General features: G+C 45.5%; 1 protein-coding gene across 6 annotated transcripts in view; it reads right to left on the reverse strand.

Annotated features, from left to right (window-relative positions):
* The window catches only part of PDZD2 (PDZ domain containing 2), a 1,567,362-nt gene that overhangs the window by 238,654 nt on the left and 1,302,719 nt on the right, over positions 1-25,989 (reverse strand). For 5 of the 6 annotated variants that reach the window (XM_069627074.1, XM_069627073.1, XM_069627078.1 and 2 more), the window contains 5 exons: positions 21,377-21,496; positions 16,666-16,780; positions 7,405-7,478; positions 7,003-7,228; positions 4,748-4,865 (listed from right to left, as the gene is read on the reverse strand). In XM_069627074.1, coding sequence (XP_069483175.1) covers positions 4,748-4,865; positions 7,003-7,228; positions 7,405-7,478; positions 16,666-16,780; positions 21,377-21,496 — 653 coding nt within the window. The remainder of the gene's footprint in view (positions 1-4,747; positions 4,866-7,002; positions 7,229-7,404; positions 7,479-16,665; positions 16,781-21,376; positions 21,497-25,989) is intronic. The other variant, XM_069627075.1, reaches the window with a different exon arrangement.

Below are 25,989 nucleotides of genomic sequence, written 5' to 3' on the forward strand. Positions count from 1 at the left end.
ATAGAAGGGAGGGAGGGTGGCAGGATCTCAATGGGGAATGTCACTCAATGTACATAACATAGCAACCAGCATCCCCTTCCACCAATCGAATCCTTCGGTTTTACTTCTCCTGATGTTCTAGGATTGCCATTTTCCCCTGTTCTCAGCATATACACTGCAAGCGCTCCCGGTATGCCCACCATGCACACACCAGGGAACGTGCACTCCATACTCCACTCTTGTCTACCCTCTCTTACACCAACCATTCCTTTGGGATGTGTCCTACGGCTCCAAAACTATTTCAATCGCATTCGAATCTGGCCAGCAGTTGATATTTGCTCCAAGCGTGCACATTTTAGATCTTGCATGACATCATATAAGGAAAGTACATTCTCAGAGGGAATGGTCCCAGGAGTGGGATCTGAACTGAAAACGAGCCGTGGTCCCAAGGAAGGGTTGATTGGGTAGCAGAGGTGTACATTTTCTTGGAATTAGCAAAGTGGAACCCCCCTCCCCTATGAGACGACAAAGATTCCATTGTGAGAAACCCGAGGCTTGACCTCGTCAGAAGCTCCCGACAGCCTCTTGATCCCAAAACATCTGGAGCTACTTAAGAAAGTAACACCTAAGCGTGCCATTAAAGGATTTCCCTTGAAAATTGGAAGCATACTTTTAGTTTCAAGCAGAAAATTCATGGGATCTCAATTTTATGTAATTTAAGGTTGACATGGACATTTACACCGAAGCTCCTAAAAGCATGCAAGAAACCCACTCAAAGAGCTACTTTCCATCATTTACATACGTGGTCCAGTGTATAATATTTGCCTGACTGTTCTCGCCCTGTCTTGAGCAATCAGTGGGCGCCTCGTCCGGGCAATGCCCCAAGAGCCTGTGCATCGCAGATCATGGGCATGCACCCAAGAGTAAAGCACCCACACTGGAAAATGGGGCATTTCGTAATTACAAACGCCAAATACAGTCTGGAAGGTTGAGGTATAATAAACGCACAACGTGTCATTTTGTAATGGGTGGTGTGGAAAATAAAGGTGCAACAGCAAGGCACCATGCTTGTACGCCTCCATTTTCGAGTGCTTGCAAGAAGGAGAAGGGGCACAAAGCAGGGTTCATGGCTCTGCCATGGATTTCTCAGCCATCTTTTGTGCACTTCGTTCTACGCTTGCATGTGATTTTCATGCAGGTGCACAACACATGGATGCTCATGAAATCCATTGGCAAATGGTGTCTGCCAAGAGGAAAAATGAAGGGTAAAGGTGATTTTGCGCAGTTTACTCCTGACTTTCTTGCACTTCGACCTTGCAAAAGTTGGAAATTGCACATCGGGGACCAAACAGCAAGTAAATGGCAAAGCTGGATGTGCATGCAGATTGCACTTTTTATACTGTCCCTCGCCCCTCCAATTCAAACCCCGAACCTGGAATCCTCCCTTTCCTTCACTACACCCCACTAAGCTGTGTTTTGGAACAGTACTTTCAAGACTGAAGGAAGCAGTGAAAGAAAATGCATTTAAAGGACCACTATTCATTTGAGTCATGTTCCCCCTGCAACATGTAGCTGTATGCACCCCCGCCCCCTCCTTTCCCAATCATCCATGCACAGCTCTTAGGGGACAAACCCAGGACTATAGCCACACATCTCCCTCATAGTACCTGTATAGAAAGCTGTGCCTGCAGCAATCCATGCTTAATTGCAGTAGTTAAATGCAGATCACTGCCAAGTGGGGTTTTCTGGCAGCTCGGGAATGCAGACTATTTAAATGAACAAAAGCAATCCAGAGCAGAATTTATAAAATAATAATTAAAAGCAACAATGTCAGTGTCTTCATATTTATGGGTCGCCTCCTCAGTCAGGGGTTGACTTGATAACATCCTATCCTCTTCAGTGTCCAGTCTTCAGCTCCTCTCTCTTCCAGCCCCCTCTGCACCACTTACATCAGCCTGTCAATCAGCCTGAAGATTGCTCTCTCTTGGCTTCTCAGCTTCCAAGCAGACTCCTGCCGCTACACTCTCACACTCCACCCACATCACCTGAGCAAATTAAACATACTATTAACAGGTACACATAAGTCATGACTGATCTCCTCTCAGCCAATAAGAATGGTTGGAATGCAGACAAAACTACTGATACCGAGGACATTCCAAACCTCCTGGCTTGAGAAGCATACAAGGAAACAGCAGAAAGCAAGTCACTGCATTTAAGAAACAGCAAGATTTCAAGAGAGGGAGTATCCCTTTTCACTGCATCTTCAACATGACAGTTGGCATCCAATTTCAGGTGTGGTGCTTTTGCATTACACCTAATGCAGGCTCACATTAAGACAGTTCCACATCAACCAAGCTTTCAATATAAATAATGTTCTTATGAAGGCAACCTTGGTGTACAAATATTACAAAATACAAGCACATTTAGTCTACTAATAAATTGTGTCCATGCAACATCTTCATCATCACAACTGCAAATCCTTTACTGCTATTACCACTGTGTGCTAACAGCTTCATAGAATTCAAGGCGAGTCATTGCTTGAGACAATGACTCGCTCCAAGTTATGGCACGAGGCGATTATGTAAAGGTCAACCACCACTCTTTAAAGGCTTTCCAATAAATATCATCCCGGATACACTCGCCAGGGAGCGTTTGCTCCGCTGCCAGACGAATCTTCAGACTGATGCCAATTTCTGTGTCATGAAAATCGCCTGGGCTATAGAAAATGCCAGGCTGCCTGTTTCAAGATGCAAAAGCGGGTGTGTGGGCGATGTGAGCTCGTGTATAATTTCTTACTGTTGGGTGTGGGTTCCAGTACAGACCTAGCCACAAGTAGCCACAGACCAGGAACACCTCAAGCATTAGGCGCTGCACATAGAACAAGGTGTGTGGGGGGTGGGTGCTGTTATTGGATTACATATATCTTGATGTGATTCCACGTCAGGTAATCTAAATGGGACGATAATGGACCATACTCAGCATAGCGTTCTTTTAACCAATTCCCATTACAACACACATATAATCCATTGAGCGACTCCCTCATGATTTCACAAGAATCACATGATGTTTGCTTCAGTGCCAAAGCTGGGTTTGACACCCTGATTTTCAATTTCCAAAGTCAACATCTTAGCTATGAGATGATCTCTCCCCGCTTCATCAATCGCGAAGGTCAGTAATGAGTCTTATGGAGGGGCATTGAGCTCAGCCTCAAGTCAGCCCCCCGCAGGCTTTCACTGTCGCTTTAATATCAACCTTCTGGTTCATTGGTTTCATCAAGGCAGCCTGCGGGACTTGAAGCCAACGGCACACTATCCCGATTCACTGCCAACATGATGGGTCTGTCAGCCAAAGAGCGGGATACAACAAAGCCAGGGATTGCAATGAGGGCCCCTGCACTGCTCCTGAGGAGGATCCCTAAAGACTCCAGCAGAGGGCAGTGTGGGGAGAACTGGGGGAGAGCCACTTCCTGGGAGAGACCAGTATGAAGATAACCTATCCAATCCCGGATGTGGAGTCTTGACGCATCACTACTGTTGCGCAAGCAGATGCGGCAGATTGTCCACGTTAATGCAGAATGCAACTAGAACGGTCGCTTCATAAAATAAATCTACAATAAAATACATTTGAACACAAGAATGAGTGCAAGCGGTATAAAATCATGTCATGATTGGTGCTGCCAACTAATGGGACTAGGGCGCAGAGAACATTGGCAACGCCTGGCACATGTACATCATCTATGACGGCGGGGCAACGGGTGGAGAATAATATGTGCAGTTCTCTTGGGTGCGTCAAATCATTCACGACTAAAGGAAAATGGGCTGTATGAATTATTTTAGATTCAACTGGTAAACATTTTTTTTGCTCAAATGTATTTTACATTTTGTATTTACAACAGAATGCAGGATACCCCAACCCCCACAGCCCCTCCCCAGTTCACCACGCCAACCAATATTGACTGGGCCCATCCTACATTTTGGTGGTAAAAAAAACAGGCAAATATTAATTCGACAAGTTGGGGGTCGAGCAAAACAAACCGCTACTGAAAGCGAATCCTGCTGGTGATTCTTTTGACCCATACCAGAGATCACATTTTCCCGTTTTATCATTTCTTACATCCTTGATAAGCCGAAGTTGACCAGCATCTAATCCAACATGAACTTTAAACTCATGGCTTCCTCAATGTGTTACACAAAAAAAAGTATCTTCGTTTGCAATAGTACAATTAACTGCTCCTCAGCCGCCTAAATTCTAAAACTTTCCCTATATGGCGAACATAAAATCACAGACTTAAGGTGGAACCTGGATTCTCTTTTAATCATGTTCTCTGAAAAGACCTTAAGGAAAAGACAAATGAAATGACAGTGTGCAATGGAAAAGTTAAATCTTCAAACTCATTTATTTCATCTGTGCATTTGTCTGAAAGAAATAAGCGGGCACAATGTAATTACTACCAGGCTATTTTGCAGGTCTATGCAAAAAGGACGAGCATATACTCATCCTTGGCACTTAAGGGGTTAAGGGAATGTTGCACATGAAGATTGTATTAAACTGAATTAATGCCAGCCGTCATGTCTACACCCTTCCTGTCCACTGACTGATATGATCGACTATCCAGAGCACACATACTGAATTAAAACCTTACCGTCCATCAGGTTTGCTCTATCGGGACATGTGCCCTCTTTAAGCTTAAGCGGCCTACTAGAACTTGCGGTTCCATCTGAACATGCAATGGCAGTGCACTCCATGATGCTTTCCACTCTCCACTGACCTTAGTCTGCTGTCCATTTTGGCCACTGATCCTGGGGCCAGACTGTGGATGTAAATTCCTGGAGCGGTGTTCTCCAACGTAAGGCAACATACACCAATGCCTAAGCCGACCCCGGGCTCTAAGGAGAAAAACAGGTGCAGTAAATAGGATAGCATGTAAGGCTGCACATTTCTGTAAACTTATTTCAATAATAAATCAAATGCAACATTGCTATAAAAAAGGTCTCCTCACTAAGGGGTGGTATTATTTACCAGAATCAAAAAACACAGGAACAAAAGTGACAACCCAACTACCAACACCAAGGGAAGGAGACCAATGGATCCCACTGTTTAATCAGCAATCCTTGGCTCTCAACAGATATCAGCTAAAGAAATGCGACCACTGTTATTTAAACGTTACAGGAAATAGGCCTACTCTCAAACCCTAGGTCACATACTGCATACATACCTTTTCTTCTAGACTTCAGTCAACAATTGCCTTAAACCTGGCGGACCTCTCCTTGAAAAACTGTACTCTACCACAAAAATGTGAGTGGCAAAACATCCGCCTCGGCCACACTCATAGATATGTTGCTCGCTACCAAACATAGCTGGCGTGCACAGGATCGCAGCCTTCTTCGGGAACGGCAGCGTGGGTTCTGCCACGAAGGAGCAAGAGAAATTGCTCTGTGGGAAAAGAATTGCTCGTGTAGGAAGGAGGCTCTCATGCAGGCCTCCTGGAAATGCTTCCTCGTCAGATTGTACTCATGTCTCTCAAGGGCCCACACTGGTTCTGTTCATTTATTGACTTTCAAGATATCAGAGTCAGACATAGGGCCTCATTACAGGGTAGGCGGTAGGGATTTACCGGCACCGGTAAAATACCGGTACCGGTAAATCCCTGCCGCCTTACTACGAGGTCCTTTAGCGGGTTGGAGTTTTAACGCCTGCTTTTTGCAGGCGTTAAATACCAACCCGCTAAGGGACCTCGGAGCTAATTACGGCACCGCAAAATTGCGGTGCCGTAATTAGCGCCTTCCCCATTCCCATAGAGCCCTATGGGGCAGAAATGGGAATGGGGAAGGGCAATGGCGGAAGGGGGATTTACCGCCCCGCCAACCTTGGGATGGGCGGTAAATCCCCTTACCGCCAAGGCGGTGCCGGTATTTAGCGCCATGGCTCACCGCCTACCGTGTAATGAGGCCCATAGTCCTTTACCCTTGTATTTGGAGACTCACAACCATGCGTTTTCTGCTGTCCAATATATATGTAAACCTATTCCATGATATGCTCCTCCGAGTTACTTTGCATGTCTATGAGAATGACTCAAAACTCATAATTAGCATTGTTATTACTAACCCATTAACTCACATGAACCAACTTTCTCCTATGTCATATCTCCTCCTACCGGCCCCCTGTGGACTCCCAGTGCAATACACACCAAGAAAAGGAAATTCTTCAAATAACGGACACTGCCAACAAAAAACATGGCTGCCGAGATACAGAAAGCGCAACTGTCGTAACGATAGACGAGGAAAGCTCTTTCCGGTTAGCAGTACTTTGGGAAACTGCGACACTGAACACACAAGCCACTTAGCAGCAAAGAAAAGGAAAGGACAGGGAGGTAATTTCTCCACTTGTTACTGAATAAATACTACTTTCTATGATAACAGGGGATTTGTTAGCGGACACTTCTTTCTATGATTTCTATCAGAGAGGCTGGTTTATTATGCACTCACTTTGTTCTCCTCTAAGGTTCCCTCTCCCATTTAAGTATCCTGTAGATGCTGCTTTCATATTTCTGAAGTCAATGTGCATTGGGTCACCCAACTCCCTACATGATGGGAGAATCAAGCTCCATTTATATTTGCTTCCTAAACTAGATATGAATCTTGGATTGTTTTAAGTAGTGTGTTAGGCTAGGAAGCGAGCACACTTCTGTAAGTCATGTTATTTCACACAAGGGGCGGTCTTGATTGCAAGCTCCAATCGGATTTAACATAGTTGTCTCTGGGGTTGAATGCAAGGACATCGGGCTGTAGACCGGTGCACATCAAAGGATATTGGGGCACCATTCTCCTTCAATTTCTCACCTCACCACAGAGGCTGGCAGCAGCAGTGTGCATTTGATGATAATTATGATGCTAGTTTGGTGGCAAAAGAGATATTCTTTCGTATTTTAGAAGAGACATTACACAAGAGAATGATCAGAAATCACATGTATTTTATTACTAGAGCTTGTGTACGTAAGCACTGCCGTAACCAACTTTACCTTACCTTTGCTAAGTGTTACTTCCATGATGATTCGGTCCTTTGGCCCGGGACCTCTGCGACATAATGACGAAGTATCCCCATCCTCAGAACCAGCCGCTGGTGTCCCTCCACTGGCATTCGAGTTGGGAGAGCTGGAGCGGCTCAGCAGCGTGGGTGTGGGACAGGGCGTGAGACTTGGGCTGCGTAACCTTGTGCGTACTGTTAACGTCACCACGCCTTTCTTCAGTTGCTAGGAAAATGAGAAGAGAAAATTGATCTGGCTAATTAGATATCCCACGTCGAATGGACTACATGTCCATGTGGAGCGTAATTGATGCAAAGGGTGATAGATACAAGAGATGTAATGGCATTAAAGTGTGTCCGCCATTCGATTAAGCAATCTGTCTACAGCTGTAAATGCATTACCTTGAAAGTCTGAATGGCTTCTTGGTGGGTGAGCCCTTGCAAAGATTCTCCATTTACTTCTAAGATTTCATCCCCTGGTGATCAAATGCAAAGAGATTGCAGAATTTAGCATAAGACGAGCAATATACTGTATATCGGTAGTGATGCGCGCAGCCTAATGCCCACCGTCCGCAGAAACGGATATGCTTTCTTCCTTCTTTCCGATGGATTACTGCATCACTTGGAACAAACAAATTGCACGACTAAACAGCAAGCATGCACATTCCCGCCAGATTCCGCCCCATAGTCAATCACCTGCTGCACTCATTAGCCGGCAACATTGGGCCGCTGCTCGCTCTCAGAAATGCAGCACACCCGATGACAATGAAAACCTAACATGGCCGTGGATGCAGTTTCCTGGCAATGAAAGCAATTCACATTTCTGAATTATCTGAAGAGTGAGGGTTATTGCAAATAAAAATAGGCAACATGCGGTAAGCAACGTGCAGACCCTGTAAATTGCTAATGAAACCAGGAGACAATGTTGCCTCACAGCAACTAGTTGGAATTATGCAGCGTTATTAAAAAAACAATGTCACTACATTAGGGGGCCTGGCAATGCTCAGATTACCCTGTGTCTGAGACAATTGACCGCCTGTAAACGCAAACAGGTGGATTCAACTCAAATAATGCAAAACGTCTTAGTTGGGGTCAATAGTTCCCAGTTGGAAAAATACATATTAATCACATGTTCAGAGCATACTCTTGTGATCTAAATAAGGAAGACCAGCATGTTCCTTTTCTCACCTATCTTGAAACTAAGCTTAATGGTGAATGGTGTGATGAAGGACTGTTCTAAATTACAAGCCATCAAAAGGCAACATCCACAGTTCGTCTAGGACAGCTGGTAGCACGCTCCTCTTGTCTCCAGACCGGCCAGAGTAGGGCTGTGTGCTGGTTCTATGTGGTTACATAAGCCGCTTTAAAAGGTCTACACTGGTCTACTCAATTTCATGAACTGATTGTCAACCTGGTTATTTTTTGTTATGGGATTGAGGGGGTAGACAGCCATGCCTGTTGCACCAGCATGGTTGCCAGGTCCCTCCTTTCACCTAGATTGGTCGGTATTTCAACATCCTGCGGTGTAAAAATAATTAGCCAATAGCAGGCATGCATTTGACAGGTACTGAACAGCTGCTTTCTTTTCTTATTACGCCTTATTCACGTTACTCAAGACCTTTTCCCAAAGCTCTGCTCAGGGGCATTTCACCTACACCACCTTCACAGAGGCGTCGGACCTACAAAACCAATGCGCGCATTACATTCCCACATTGCCCGTGGCTGAGCGAGTGCAATGATTTCCTGTATGTCAACCGATGCGGCACTGCTCTCCCACATGTTCCAGCACCAGGGAGACACACCCCCTGCCTTACTGACTTTAGGTTACAAGCCTCCAGCCTTACTGACTTTAGGTTACAAGCCCCCAGCCTTACTGACTTTACGTTACAAGCCCCCAGCCTTACTAGCTTTAGGTTACAAGCCCCCAGCCTTACTAACTTTAGGTTACACGCCCCCAAGCCTTACTGATTTTAGCTTACAAGCCTCCAGCCTTACTGACTTTAGGTTACAAGGCCCCAGCCTTACTAGCTTTAGGTTACACGTCCCCAGCTCTAGTGGCTTTAGGTTACACGTCCCCAGCTCTACTGACTTTAGGTTACAAGCCCCCAGCCTTACTGACTTTAGGTTACAAGCCCCCAGCCTTACTAGCTTTAGGTTACAAGCCCCCAGCCTTACTAACTTTAGGTTACACGCCCCCAAGCCTTACTGACTTTAGGTTACAAGCCCCCAGCCTTTATGACTTTAGGTTACAAGGCCCCAGCCTTACTAGCTTTAGGTTACACGTCCCCAGCTCTAGTGGCTTTAGGTTACACGTCCCCAGCTCTACTGACTTTAGGTTACACGTCCCCAGCTCTACTGACTTTAGCTTACAAGCCTCCAGCCTTACTGACTTTAGGTTACAAGCCCCCAAGCCTTACTGACTTTAGGTTACAAGCCCCCAGCCTTACTAGCTTTAGGTTACACGTCCCCAGCTCTACTGACTTTAGGTTACACGTCCCCAGCTCTACTGACTTTAGCTTACAAGCCTCCAGCCTTACTGACTTTAGGTTACAAGCCCCCAGCCTTACTGACTTTAGGTTACAAGCCCCCAGCCTTACTGACTTTAGGTTACAAGCCCCCAGCCTTACTAGCTTTAGGTTACACGTCCCCAGCTCTAGTGGCTTTAGGTTACACGTCCCCAGCTCTACTGACTTTAGGTTACACGTCCCCAGCTCTACTGACTTTAGCTTACAAGCCTCCAGCCTTACTGACTTTAGGTTACAAGCCTCCAGCCTTACTGACTTTAGGTTACAAGCCCCCAAGCCTTACTAGCTTTAGGTTACACGTCCCCAGCTGTAGTGACTTTAGGTTATAAGCCCCCAGCCTTACTGACTTTAGGTTACAAGCCTCCAGCCTTACTGACTTTAGGTTACAAGCCTCCAGCCTTACTGACTTTAGGTTACAAGCCTCCAGCCTTACTGACTTTAGGTTACAAGCCCCCAGCCTTACTAGCTTTAGGTTACACGTCCCCAGCTCTAGTGGCTTTAGGTTACACGTCCCCAGCTCTACTGACTTTAGGTTACAAGCCTCCAGCCTTACTGACTTTAGGTTACAAGCCTCCAGCCTTACTGACTTTAGGTTACAAGCCCCCAGCCTTACTAGCTTTAGGTTACACGTCCCCAGCTCTAGTGGCTTTAGGTTACACGTCCCCAGCTCTACTGACTTTAGGTTACAAGCCTCCAGCCTTACTGACTTTAGGTTACAAGCCCCCAGCCTTACTAGCTTTAGGTTACACGTCCCCAGCTCTAGTGACTTTAGCTTACAAGCCTCCAGCCTTACTGACTTTAGGTTACACGTCCCCAGCTCTAGTGGCTTTAGGTTACACGTCCCCAGCTGTACTGACTTTAGGTTACAAGCCTCCAGCCTTACTGACTTTAGGTTACAAGCCCCCAGCCTTACTAGCTTTAGGTTACACGTCCCCAGCTCTAGTGACTTTAGCTTACAAGCCTCCAGCCTTACTGACTTTAGGTTACACGTCCCCAGCTCTAGTGACTTTAGTTTACAAGCCCCCAGCCCTACTGACTTTAGGTTACAAGGCCACAGCCTTACTAGCTTTAGGTTACACGCCCAGGCCTTACTGAATTGAGGGTACAAAACAGAACATGATCTTGGTACCTTCACTTCTGTGTCACTGCACCTTGTCTACAATTTAGCACAGCTGCAGAAGGCCTTGTCATTGATACCTCTACGAGCAAACGTGTCAATAGAGCACTAGACATGTGTTGTTGCAGGCAATAGGTGTAGGGAACACACCAATTGCACTCCATGTCATGGAAGCAACCACAAAGCAGCGGCTCCTACTTGGGGCCTCTACTTGGGTGCAACTGAATTGGCATAGAGCAGATGATCCTCCTTGCCACCCCTGGGATTCACATCAAACTGTGACTGAGCCAGAGACGGCCTTCATATGCGGCTTCTCTGTTCTGGGGGGAGGATGTCACAATAGTGACAGCACCAATCACTTTTTCCAAATCCATGATAAAAAGACAGGAACACAGGGATTTGCAGACTGCTAGGAATGAGGAGGTGGCAAGGACAGGGGAGGCTAGGAGGTAATCTGTCCCTCACCTCTAGATAAAACTTCAAAAAATGTCTACTCCAAGCTCACCTGCAAAACGAGGGTTCCACCAAGACAATTCTTCTAACATGGAAGTCACCAACACGTAATCTCGCCTGCAGGAAAATCGGGCATGGCTCCTATATGTAGTGACGGAGAAACCTTTGCCAACACCATGAGAATGTTGGACTGTTACACTGATGGGGATTGTGGGTTACCCACTCAGAGAGAAGAAACGGATAAGGATGTGACTGGGAGGTTTGTCTACAAGGCATATGACAGTAACTTTTATTATTACAAAAGTTGATAACAAGATCAAAGAAAAAAGTTTAAAAGATACAATTTTTGTTGGCAGGCCTGACAGAATGTTGTGCTTGAGTTGTAGTATAAAAGCCATGACTGAATGCCCAGTACAGAAAAAGCAGGGAACTTGACTTTTGCCATCTCACATAGTGAAAGGATGATTAGGGCGGGCCAGTCTATAAGCGTATTTCTTTGTGGTGTAGCACAGATACGCTGCGTGCAGACTCTGCACGGTCAGCACACGCTTCCAGGGATGTGCTGTGCCCAGGTGGGAGACCCTGCGTGTAGCAAATGTAGGACTGGACTTCCACCGCAACATACCCCAATTTGCACCATTTCATATTCCAACTCTGCAAAGTAGGTCTGTAGGGTTCCATGTGTTAATATCCCCACAAAAATATCGTCATACAAAAATATCGCCATATTTCTGCAACAATGTTAAGCCATGGAACCAGCGGGAGACACCCCCGCAACTCCCATTATTCTTTTAATGGAGCGGGGGACACCCCGGCCAACCCTGTTCCCAATAACCCCATAAATTATCTCCACTAATAATATCGCCTATGGCCTTACCCCACGATCATATATATGACATTATTATTGGGGGGGGGATGTTACCTGATACCGTCTGTAGATGGTCGGCAGCTTACCGGCTCCTCGCCCCCCCCCCTTCTTAATGTCCATATTCCTACATTTCAGTCGAGCTTGTATGGACAGATACACACATAGTCTATTTCTAAGAAAATGAGTATGAAACCACACTCATTTCACAAATGTATACATTACTCCGAGATTGCTTTTTGAGAAGCAGACAGAAAAAGCACTTCAATACCTGAACCATTGTTCTAAATTTCCACAGCTGCTTGCAGTCCACAGCTGCTACCACCGTGTCCAGGATGTGTGGGGCAGTCAGCTGATCACCCTATACAGGCTGCGTCTGGTACTGAATGTGGTGGCCCTATTAATGCATCTTCTCAGGCCAGCACTATCTCCTCGCCCTTGTCGGAGTCAGAGCCTCATGAAAATGAGGGGTCCAGCACTCATTTCTTCTTCAGAACAGTGGAGTCAATGAATGGACAACGTGTTGTCCAACACTATTAAGAACAAAACACAGGAACTGTTTTTCCTGAAAGATGTGTTAATTTTTCAATGATGTCCATTTTTTTTTTGAGGGCCCATAATGTTCTACATAGTTTCTCAACGATCATCATGTTATCGCATGCATGTAGACTTGCTTGCTTGTGTCTTCTGGTTGGCCAGTCAGAGACGTCTGGATAGATGAGGTATGGTTAGCATGACGGATACGGACACTTGGAGATAATGTGAAAGCGGGTCCTGAAGAAGCATGGAGTGTGCAAACACATGTAGATTCATTTACTAATTGAAAAGAATGAGCAGAGTGGATCTTAGAATGTGTTCTTTATCATGTAGACCTGTACGCCACTAGCTACATGCCCTTCATAAGGGTTTCAGAATTTGGTATATTACACAATACACATTTTGGCGCGTAAGAGGCATATGCAGCAGTTTTTTCTTCACTATTATTGACCTTTAGTCATTTTCTTTAGTGTGTCACCCAAGTACTACTATGCAATGAAATCAATGACTTAGAATTTGATTATCTCCTCCATTTAAGAGCTATAAGAGCAATAAAGTTGTTTTTCAGTGTCTGATAGTCTGGCCCAACAGATACGTGCCATACCCAGCACTTTTCCTCCCTAAAAAGAGGAAAATTCTCCCATTAACAAAATCGGGAGTGAAAACACTTCTTACAAAAAATAGGAAACAGACACATATTAGCCTGCCCCCGTTACAACTCCCACATCTTCATGAATGATGTCAGATCAGTGGGACCAGCAGACCAGTGTCACAAGATCAATAATAATATCACTGATCAATTCGAAGAGGACTTTTCAGGTAAGGCTGTCAAGTTTTACTATGCATTATTGGATAGGTACAAGGAAATATGGATTACAAAAAGAAATCTGTTTTGTACTCAAAATATATATGTTATTAGCTAACGATATACCACCATTTATATGTTATTAGCTAACGATATACCACCATTTATATGTTATTAGCTAACGATATACCACCATTTATATGTTATTAGCTAACGATATACCACCATTTATATGTTATTAGCTAACGATATACCACCATTTATATGTTATTAGCTAACGATATACCACCATTTATATGTTATTAGCTAACGATATACCACCATTTATATGTTATTAGCTAACGATATACCACCATTTATATGTTATTAGCTAACGATATACCACCATTTGGAATGAGAAAAACATTTTTACTGCAAACCTATTTTTTTTTAAAAGAGTCGAATATTTGAACTTCGAAATTTGATCTGATCTGACCCATCACATTTCTAAACACATTAGACTTTTCATCTGTCACATAAAAATCATCCCTGCCTTTCCATGCTAGTGTTTGCACCAACGTCAGGTTTAGGTCCCATAGCTACCTTAAAGTGGGCCATTTAGTGCTCACACCGTCCCACTCCCAGGGGCGATCCTATAATTGGGCCAGTTTATTTTTCCCCATGACTATTGCTAGGCACTGTAAGGGTGTAGAAGAGACAGAGCAAGTGGTGGCATGTTGATTGCTACAAACCTTCATTAAAGGACTAAGGGTTACAAACACGCCTCTCTGCTGCCGAAACTAAGAGGAGATTCCCTGCCTCAAAGGAATCTAATGGGCCATTCAGGATGGCAACCAAATATAATGTTTCTGTCGTGAAAGAAGAAAATAAAAGACTTCTAGCCCTCCCACTAATAACTCAAACTAAGGTGAAAGGGCATCTGCTTCTTCTCAGGGGCTTCAAAAGTTATGCTTCAGTTACAAAATAAAGTTCCCAAAAATGGTGCACAAAACAGATGGGCAACCTTAGTCCGACAGGTTATCAGCTTCTTACATCACCAAGATGGGCTTCCTGTTCTTATGGCTTTTTGCAATGACCATAGTTGAGCCCAAGCTATTTGTCTCCCTTCTGCTCAGCTTCTCCACTTTCCTTTTACTCATCCAAATGTCTCTACTACACACAGATCAAGAGTTATGCTTCCCTTCCCCTGGTTTCATTCCATTCTCTCCCCTAATCCGCATCCTTTTCTACTCCAGCGTAGATATGGGGATATTTGTTTTTAATGGTACTGTGGTTTCTTTCCCCTTTCTTTTGTTTGCCTTCCCTGCCTTCCTGGTATACTATTCTGCCAATTACTGGGACCATGAGGAGGGGTTTTTCCTCTTGACATGGGTGAGAGCCCGGCACTGGCTTTCTCAGGTTTATTCTTCTCAGCTCAATCTCAAGGGTACTGTTTTCCTTCCCCTTGCTCCCCTTGGGGAGGACTTCTCTCTTTCCCACTTCCTTGTATGAGGATATAGGAGTCTCTAAAGGAGCATCTGTATACAGCGTTCTCCCCATGATGTCGTCCCTCATCACATTTCCCCCCACCATGTGATCCTTCTGTGGTGCACCACCCCCTCAGGTGGATTATTGGACTGTGGCCGCACCGCCCTGGTCACCTGAGAAGGGTTCTCCCCCCATGGGAGTACAGATGACATCCAAGGATCCGTCACAACACCAGGACACCTTAACTAACCAATGGGTGCATAAGGAACACTAGAAACTGTCTCTTATCTTGCAGAGGAAACTCTTCTCATGTCCTGAGAAGTGTTCCAGTCGACCATTAATGACCATTAAAATGGCTGATGACTGCTAGTTTTCCAACATTGTGCCTTTTCAGGATGTATACGATTTGGCCAAATCCACCCAAACTTTAACCCCCCTACGTTCCCAACATCCCCCCACCCATCCCCTACTTACCTTTTCATGTCTGGTTTTCTTTTGACCCTGCGGCGTCAGTTCCATCCCTCTTACGCGGGTCGGGTCTGATGCCGCAGGGTACCCTTTTAATTTTTTCCTCCGTCCCCTGCCTTCAAACCTCCGGAAGTAGGTGACACCCCCACTACCCCCAAAGGCCATCACTACCAAACATGGGGAGCCAGGGATACCCCCAACCCATGTTTGGTAGTGATTATCCTATCTGATCCCTTCAGAATCGATCAAATGGTACTGGCCGAATTCGGCCCGATGTACAATACGATCAATTCTAAACGATCAAATTGGGTACTTCCCCTTTTGAACTACTACCCCATTTTTCCTGGATATGAATGGAACTCTCTGAAGTGACAAACGAAATAGAGGTTTTCGAGTAAATAGGCAGACAGTGCTTTACAGTCATTAATTAGTAAAATATTAGGGATAAAATAACAGTAAAGATCTCAGAACCAATGTAAGGAAAATACCCCTTGATCACAAAGTACCAAATAAATGGCAAGACCGTCATTGTACTAAATATATACCAAACCCTTCTTTGAAGGGCTCCTATAAGCGCTCACAAAGGTGGGCGTAGCAGACTGCCGACTGCCGACACAGATCATGTCACTCTCACTGTCTATAGGCTTGTACAACACCCTAAACTGTTTTGGGGAGGGTGGGAGTGCCTATGATCAGGGGGCCAATGGTTTTCTAGGACAACCACTGCCACTCTTTGAAGCCACCATTAGTGTACACGCCGAATGAAAACCAGCCACCACCTAAGACTATATGGATTTGTACATGGGTTGGAAATGTCACAATATGCACAAGGAAATAGGAGTTCCTTATTTAGACAGTGGAACAGCACCATGCAAATGAGTGAATGCCCCTTTTATTTATTTTTATATTAGTGTTTTGGTTTTGAACTAAAACTTTTCACTATGTAAAATAATACACAACATTTAAATTTTCAAATACATCATATAAAAGAAAGCCAAAAACAATACAAAGAGACAACAAGTATAAATCAATTAAATGAACGCAACTATTTAAATCGTTACCTTATGACCTATATCAAACACTCTAAAGCACGTCCCTTCATAATGAACATTCAAACAACTAAAATAATCCAATAGACATGAAGCACTTTTTTGCTCTAAATGATCATGAAATCAATGAAAATCAATGAAAAAAGAGCTAAACAATATAGTCATTTGCACAACATTTGCACAACAAATTCTGTACTAGTTTGTGGACTAATGCAGTACTGGGATCTGATTCTACAGATAATCAAACGTATCAGAGTTCTTTTGAGATAACTACGACAATGGCAGTAAGGTGCATATCTGTACGTTTGAAGGAAATGCCTGTATATCTACGAATACACTCTAGTATTTTTCTACTGACATGCTCCTTCCTTCCATACCTTCTTTAAGTCGCCCGTCAGCAGCTGCGGCCCCGTTTGCAAAGATGGTCTTCACAAAAATTCCCATTCGTCCACGAGCAGAATCTTGTCCCCCAACAATACTGAACCCAAGACCCTACAGCATGAAAGAAATTCAAATAACTTAATTTAGGAAAAGGGCTTCCGTTTCGTGCTCTGCATATTTCATTCACTGTAACAGTTGTCATGATGTTATCACAATGGCTATGTGAGGCATGCATGCTGCGGCAGACCGGCAAGACGCGACACAGTAAATACAGGTAAAGTGATTAGGAATTAATCTGCAACAAAAATAGGGAACCCTCTCTAGATTTGATCTAAACTAACTGTGCGAGGATTGCTTGTTTGTTTGTTTTATTATTTAATATTTATGATTGCTCAAATAATAATGTCTCTGGGTTCTAACTCCAGTGGGGTACTGGTCTCCTACAGTTCCCTAATCTTAACACTCTCAGGGATATAGTGCCAAGCTCCTTCTTTACTCTTCTTACAGTCAAGGGGATACTGTACCCACTACTTCTCTGGCAAAAGTTCTCTTCACAGTGATAAAAAGCCCAGCTCTCTATTGGCTATCCACTATAGGAGGATAGTGTCCGACTCTTCTGGATCCTGGTTTTTAGTGCCCAGGTTCACCTTAAGAGATGCACTGCCCTTCCAACGAACTAGGGATATTGTGCCCTTCTTTCTGATAAGGGATATGGTGCCCTGCTTACCCAGTGAGGGATATGGCTCCCTTCTCACTCTTAAGGAATATAGTGCCATCCCCACCAATAAATGATACCGTCTCTAGCTATAGCCATTGGGTTAGCAGCCCAGCTGATTGGAGCCCTCTAAACCCTTTTCCTCTTCAGCTTCGGTCTCAGCCTCTCCGGCAGAACCCCCAGTGTCTGGCTCGTTCTCTTTCCCCATGCCACTGGCTCAAAAAAGGCTGTTTCTCCGGGCTTGCTCTGTGCTCCATTTGCCTCGTTCCACACCCTTTTTCCATCTCACCCTAAAATGCTTCCCTAACCGCTACAACTCCTGGTCTTTTACAGTCCTAATTTCTAGTGTCTTTGCTTTCTTTCTATCTTGGTTCTCATCTCATTCCGCCGATGCGAGATTCTCCAGTTGGCCTGCTTAACTAAATGAGTTCTTTGCCCCTCTCCCTGCGGGCCCTGGACTCCTGAACCACTGAGAAGCCTAGCAGGCATCTTCACCTCAGGCTGGAGACCTGCCTCTCTGATGTCTGCTCGTGGGTCAGTCCCAGATATAATTCTCAGCTTCCCAGGAACCGGTCACTTTCGCAGCACGTCATGTCCCCTCTTAAATCTCCAATAGGTTATTTTCTCTGCTAAGGATCAGTCTCAGCTCTAGATCTGAATAGCAACTAGGAATGTCAGGTGTTCCATTTGTTACATGAACTCGGTTTCCATCTTTGGATCCCTTTTGGCATACAGGGTCCCACAGGCTTGTTTCTCAAGTACCATGGGCAACCCTTTTCTATAGTTGACCTCCGTTTTTGTGATTAGGGATCCATTTTAGCTAATATGACGGTCTTTGTTACTAGTGATACATTTTTGACGGAACTTGTGTGATTATTGTCAATAACTGTTGAAACAACGGTTTTTGAGAGTGATGTTGATTTGTGCTGAGATAATCATATAAAACGTTTTGGAACCACAGCATATGGTAGTGTATGGATTTCAATTTTTTTTTTAAATTCTTAATAATTGTTGCTTTTTAGTGTTACAACCACCAGACAACCCTTGCAGCAGAGCTGGTCCATTAGATGTAGCTAGAGTTCATATTGAAACAAAGAAATTAAAATTGTGGTTGATATTAGGGGAGAGTTGGGTCACGTTACTAAACAATGAAAATAGTTTCTCAATAATAAAAAAAAATATTACAGCACAAAGCTTTTGCAACATTTATACTTAAACGTTGCATGGGGATTGAAAACATTAACGTTATTGACATTGACTATCAGAAAAGGGCACTGGTAGGTCTATTAGACTAAGTAAAAGAAGTGGCAGATGGGAAAAATACTACATTTATCAGACATTCCGGACATTTCACAGAAAATTCTAAAAATGCACTTTCTTAGTTTTTGTTGTAATCTTAAAAACGCTATAAGCTAGATGGGGGACAAATCAATGACAAATACTTGAGGCCTGGTACGGATCTCCAATAATCCTCTTTTGGAAAATGATTTAAATTCACCAATGTCTTGTAAAGGATATTTTGAAAGTGTTATGAATTTTGATTTTATTTGTGTGCATATATAAAACTATATTACCAAAAGGAATTGGTGAAATGTATTTTTTTATGAAGTTGTATCCATGTAGTCTCATAATGATATGCTTGCAATGTCTGTGTAAAAACCTGGACATAATATTGTTGCAGTCAAATTATGACATCCCTGCTCACTTGTTTTACAGACCTGTGGTGGGATCATTATCCTATGTTATTGCCCAAGGTGAAGATGAGGCCTGTAAATTGAGGAAGATTATTATCTTAAGTGATCATGAACCCTTTTGAGTTCCGTAAGGCTATTAGCAAAAGGAGACCGGCAACTAAAAAAGCAAGGTATTAGTTTTGGGTGGAGGCTCCTGATGGAATGTTTGGAAGGCAGTATATATCAGTGATTAGTCTCTACAATCTGAACATTCCGATTGGCTGAGAGGTCTATAATATGGCGTTATTAACCCATTCCATGGGCTACACCCGGGGGTTAATGGCCTCGCAGCCCGGCCCGAGCAAACAGAGGGCAGTTAACGAGGGCTGTGGGATGTTACCCCTCGCCCCCCACTATAGCCCGTTGAACGGGTAAATAACGACAATAGCACCCTGTGTTAACAAAGCAGTAATCGGGATGCTAAAAATAAAAGGATTGACATTCATTGAAAGGGACGCCACACGCGTCCCGTTCAATGAATGAATATATTTTGCCAAGATGGCCGTCTTGGTTGTGGAAGGCAGGGGGGCTCCGTACGGAGCCCCACTTCCATTACCATGGCAGCCGGTAAAATGACATGCAGTGAAGCTGATGTAGCGGTGGCGGACGGTGCTGTCGCCACAATTAGGTGGGGTTGGGGACAGTGGGGTCGGTTGTTTAAAAAATATAGAGGGAAATGGGTGGATGGCTAGAAGATGGCGAAGCAGGCGCAGGAGACAGCATGCAGGTTCTGTGGAACGCGGGCTGAGATCAGAGGTTTCAGCATGTGATCTGCAGAACCCGACTGGCTGTGCTCCCTGCCCTGGGTGCTAATGGAATCAATGTGCTAATAAGCAAATTACATCTACATACAACTGTAATAACTTATTTGAGTTGGGTTGGGACTGTGAGGCCATAGTGCTGCTGCCTGAGCCAGCACATAGCACAATTACAGTGAATTTAATTAAAGGTGTGTTACACTTGTACAATCCCTTCCTTGGGGCCCCCTATGACAGCTTATTCACAGCCAATAGCTAATCATTTCATATTTACAGTAGTATGATTATTTAGTATACCACAGGAGTTGAATACAGAAGACCTGCTAACTATGTACAAATTACCACTTAGTTTAAAACACAAAATCTTTAAGTGCATTACAATATTTCTTTGCAACACATTACAAACTGGTCGGTTTTTTTGGCCTTACTTCAGTGTGTGCAAGAGAACAAGCACCGAAAAGGATGAAGGTGTGACTGTGTATTGTAAGGAATGCAACACCCCCTACCATACGTAAAATGGATAGTGCCAGTCACCCGAGAGTTCTGTGATCTTATGAAGGAACTCGGCCTTCAGTCCACTTGCTCTATTTGGTGATGGACTGACTTGAAATATTCTTAGACAATATATAGTGCATGAAAATGCTTTTAAGTCATATATAAAGATCAGAATAAGAAGAGATCATATTAAAAAAACAAATACATGCATTCAGATTTCATTTTAACAGGTGTTGAAAGGATTACAGCGGGCACAAAGATGATTGATCAAATGAAAGGAAATTGCATTCTAACCACCTAGTGCTGACAGCATCTGTACAAATGGTGATTTCACGGGAGACTATAAGCTTTTATAAGCAAGGACTGATGGTTTTTCTAATCGCCCATATAGTTTGGTGATTTAGTCTCCATTGCACATATGCTATATTATGGTATTTGATATAGCCTGGACCATGATCCAAGTGGAAATAGAGAACTTGCAACACGAGGTGAGGTATGTGCATCTATATGGTTCTGTTGACATCAGACTACAGAAAGCAGGATTGAGCATAACATACTTGGTACATTACTAGAGGCAGGGCTTTAAGTGGGCCGGGGCTAGCCAGAGCAGTCTCCAGAATGGGCTCCTGAGGCTACCCCCGACCAGCCCCAACCACACAGACAGCTCAGGCAGCCTGTGCAGCTGAAGCGCTGCACGGTTACACAGGCTGTCTGCAGGTGAAAGCACTTCGGGTAGAAAAAAAGACAAGGCATCGCCTTTTGATTAAAAAAAAAAGAAAAGGCTTTCTAATCCTAAGTACTGACACCAGCAGACCGCTCTGTAACCGTGGCATCGGCTACAGACGCTGCCCTGATCACTCTGTGCTCAGAAACAGGAGGAGGGCTGGAGGGTCCGGGTCTCCGATTGTTTCAGAGTAAAGAGTCATCACACAGCACGACAGTCCTTTAACCGCGCATGACCTAAGCAATGCCTATAAGCATTAAGTGCTGATGCCAAGCACCTCACCTTCCCTTGTCCTTTCATCAACACGATGTTCGAGATGATGGACGGCTGGGCCAGCCTCCAGGGAGACTCCACTTGGGCAGTGCTCAGGGAGCGCGTGGTTTTCTTCACAATATGATATTCCTGAAAGAAATCATGCAGGGTTAGAAAAATGCAAGTTCCTTTTAGTTGGACAAAAATGAAGATCTTACAGCAAACTACTTCTCTTTCAGACCAATCTCCCGCCTCTAGTTACGCCGTAGATTGTTGGAGCTGCATCAGTGCAATATGACCAGCAATTGCTGATTGCGCTCGGGGGATTGGTGCAGACAAGAAGTTGATTGGAGACATTTGGTTTCAATAAGTGGTCTGTTTTTACACGTGCCCTTTATCCCTACATGCTATGAAGTGGAGTACCTGTCCCTGGAGCGGTTTAATCCAGTCTGCACTATACAAATTACCCAAAGCACTGGAACATTGTGAGGCCTCCTTGGTCTCACACCTCCCCTTTTCTAGGTATGTATTGGGCAGTAGAACAAGGGGCTACAGCAGCAGGATCCAATGATATGGATACACTTAGAAGGACAATCCCAGGAAGGCCTTGGATCATAGAGACCAGGCAATGCAGCAATGCCTCTTTTTATGGAGAAAACGTGGCCTCCTCCTTTTTTTTTTAACCCACTCCAAAATCTCTGATTTTCCGCCACTGTCAGTCGATCTGGTAATTTACAACAGGCGGTGCCCACTGTGTGTCTTGTGCCACCTTGACTGAAATATGCTGCAAGATATGCCTTTTCTTTTCTCTACCTGGGCACTGGCACCCACCCTGCCCTCATCATTAGTCTTGAGCCCTGGCCCGCTGAACAGCATTCACAACTCTTCCACTGACACAGCCCATCAGCAGAGACCACTGTATTAAATGCCCACTACTGTAGATTATCTAGGAAACCAATAACTGTACCATAAAACGGGCCGCCTATCTCTACAGGAGAGGGGACACTCGCATTGGAAAAGCATGGTTCATGTCTGAGATCACAGCGTAGCAGGACGAGTGCTGTGTAAAGAGGTAGAGGACAACACTACCAGCTGCAGCCTCTACTATTCACCTTCCAATCAGCCTCTGTGCAGGCCCTGCATCTGTTGCGCTCTTCTATCCACCTTCCACCACGCCTCTATAAGGATCTGCATCCATTGTGCTCTACTATTAACCTTCCACGCGCCTCTGTGATATGATATGATAGTTTAATTATATAGCGCCTATACACAATGTGTGCAGGCTCTTTCATCCTTTGTGCTGTACCATTCACCTTCATCCGCTTGTGTGCAGGCTCTGCAGCCGTTACGCTCTACTAATAACTGTCCACGCACCTCTGTGCAGGCTCTGCATCCATTACGCTCTACTTTTCACCTTCCAATCAGCCTCTGTGCAGGCTCTGCATCTGTTGTGCTCTTCTATTCACCTTCCACCGCGCCTCTATACGGATCTGCAGCCGTTGGATCTACTATTAACCCTCCATGCACCTCTTTGCAGGCTCTGCATCCATTACGCTCTACTTTTCACCTTCCACCCGCCTCTACGCAGGCTCTGCATCCATCATAGGAGGATAGTGTGACTATTCTTGATCCAGGTTTCTAGTGCTCAAGTTCACCTTAAGGGACGTACTGCCCTTCCAACTAACTAGGGATATTGTGCCCTTCTTCCTGAAGTGCCTCCCTGAAGAGCTTGTGTGCAGGCTCTGCAGTCTCTGTGCTCCACTATTCACCTTCCACCCTGCCTCTGTGCAGGCTCTTCATCCTTTGTCCTCTACCATTCACCTTCCATCTGCTTGTGTGCAGGCTCTGCATCCTGTGCTCTCTACTATTCACCTTTCAACCTGCCTTTGTTCAGGTGTTGCATCTGTTGCGCTCTACTATTCACCTTCCACCTGCATCTCTGCAGGCCCTGCACCCGTTCTGCTCTACTATTCACCTTCCATTTGCTTGTGTACTGGCTCTGCAGCAGGTATGATCTACTATTCACCTTCCACCCCACCACAGTGCAGGTTCTGCATCCTTTGCGCTCTACTATTCACCTTCCACCCGTATGTGTGCCGGCTCTGCAGCCATTGTGCTCTACTATTCATCTTCCATTCGCTTGTGTGCTGGCTCTGCATCCTTTGCACTCTACTATTCACCTTCCACCCGCTTGTGTGCAGGCTCTGCAGCCGTTGTGCTCTACTATTAACCTTCCACCCACCTCTGTGCAGGCTCTGCATCCTTTGCCCTCTACTAGTCACCTTCCACCCGCTTGTGTGCAGGCTCTGCATCTGTTGAGCTCTACTATTTATGTTCTGCCCGCTTCTGTGCAGCAGGTATGCTCTACTATTCACTTTCCACCCCACCTCCGTGCAGGCTCTGCATCCTTTGCGCTAAACTGGCCCGCTGCTCTTCCATAAAAAAATGGATGTAGCCAACGGCGACAGGAAGTTGACTCCTAGTACGCTACTCAGTCCGACTTAGCCATGCGGCTCACTTCTTACAATACAGAACTATTGTGGCTGGTCACACCTCTACAATTTACTACGATGTTTAGGTATGGTCTTAAATGTACGTTACTTTCCAAAGTCAATGTTACACATGTATGCCACGATACTTGTTTCTTCATGGATAATGTTAGCGGTGTCCCAACACCGCCGGCCCGTGAGCCCCTCCAGCCCTGAACACAAGACACATGGACTCTGTGTTGGCTGTGTGGGCTCCCCGTTAGTTCTGCGGCCTCCGGGAACGCCCTGTTTATTTATACCCGCATGCGATGGATTGAACGTCACTGCGTTGCGTGCGCGCCCTTAAAGGGCCAGCGCCACACTCCTCCTTTTCCATAACAACAAACTGAAAAGAGAGGATCTAACTAGCAAACATTAACATCACACAATGGCAAAACCTAACTGCTCCGTTTATTGGTGCCCACCCTGGATCCCCAGATGGCACCATGCACAGGCAGCTTACAAGTCTTTATCACACAGCACCGCCCGCTTAGTCCATCACATAGTCTCTAAGACGGGCAAGTTTCCCACGCCATGACCTCAGGGGCTACCTCCTGCCTGTCTCTCTGGCCGGTGTTCCTTCGCCTGGCCCATCCCGGGTGGCCACCTCCTTCATCCGTTGCTTCCTCTGGGTCTCTGTCCCCATAGTCTCCGCCCTTGGCTCACCCAACCTTGAAGAAACTGGAGTTTCTGATGACAGGCGCTGTTCCGTCATAAACGCTTACCATAGATCCCTTAACCACCACCACGTCCAGTGGAGCCGGTTCATAGGCGAGTGACAGCTTGCCCTGTGGGTGACGATTCCTCACCAACACGGCAAGCCTTGGTGGTCTTAGGTCTCACCTGTTTTCCATTTCTGTTCGTACCCTTCTCTCTTCCTCCACCTGATCATTGTTGATGACGGCTCCCTCGCCTCTGGTATTATGTCCCTCGGGCACCGCTGAAATAGTGCCTCCGCTGGTGCCACACCTGTGGATGAGTGTGGGGTGGCCCTGTAACCTCGCAGGAACACATATAGTGCCCTTTGTAGGCACTCGCCCTTCCCTTGTGCGATCCTGAACACTTTGTTCAGCGTGCGCATCAAGCGCTCTGCCTCATAGTTCGCACGATGCCACAGCAGATTGAACTTCCTGTGGTGGATGCCATAGTCCTTCATGAGGTCGGCGAAGCTTTCACCTTGGAATGGAGCCCCGTTGTCAGAGCATAAAACTTTAGGCAGTCCATGTGTGGCAAAAATCTTTTCCAATGCTTCCACCACTCTCTCAAACGCCACGGACTCCACAAATTCTACCTCTGGGAATCGGGACCACTCGTCCACCACCACTAGGTAGTGGGTGCCTCTGGTTGTGGACCCAAAGTCTGTGTCGACCACTTCCCATGGCCTCGTCCCTATGGGCATTGTCTCGATGGATGGCTCACGTTGTGCTGGTGAGGCTGCTTGGCACCACACACAGGAGGCCACAAATTCCTCCACTCTCCTTTCTAGTTCAGGGAACCACACTTTTTGCCGGAGGCAAGCCTTTGTTTTGGGGGCTCATTGGTGTCCCTGGTGCACCAGAGCGATGATTTGCTGAATCTTGGCCTGGGGCACCACAATCCTGTCTCCTCTCAGCAGTAGCCCAGAGTCTGAGAATGTCAGTTCTTCATGCACCCTCCAGAGTTGTTCCAAAGCCACCTTCGGCTCATTCGTTCTCTGGCCCAGGGATTCCAGCACCGTTTTTCAGGCTCCCTGTTCCATGGCCACCTTCAAGATCCCAAAGCACTCATCAGCCTTTGATGCCTGTTTTAGTTCTTCCACCTGTACAAAGTTTGGGGTGGCTGTCTCGATCACCAGCCGTACATGTTCGTCCGCCTCCTCCACGCATGTAGACAACTGGGTGCCCCCTCTCGGGTGCCTGGAGAGGTAGTCCGCAGCATTGTTACTCCAGTGCGGTAGACCAGCGACACCCCGTACTCTAGGAGCACCAGCATTCAACGCTCTATCCTCACCGGTGGTTTGGACGAGGAGCCAGCCATGATGGGAAGTAGAGGCTTGTGGTCCGTGATCACTGTGACTGGCCTTACCTGATGTAAAGACGGACGTGTCTACAGCCCCATAACACAGTCAGTGCTTCC

Source organism: Ambystoma mexicanum, chromosome 6p (assembly GCF_040938575.1).
Source record: "Ambystoma mexicanum isolate Mex_15411 chromosome 6p, UKY_AmexF1_1, whole genome shotgun sequence".
Lineage (NCBI taxonomy): Eukaryota > Metazoa > Chordata > Amphibia > Caudata > Ambystomatidae > Ambystoma > Ambystoma mexicanum.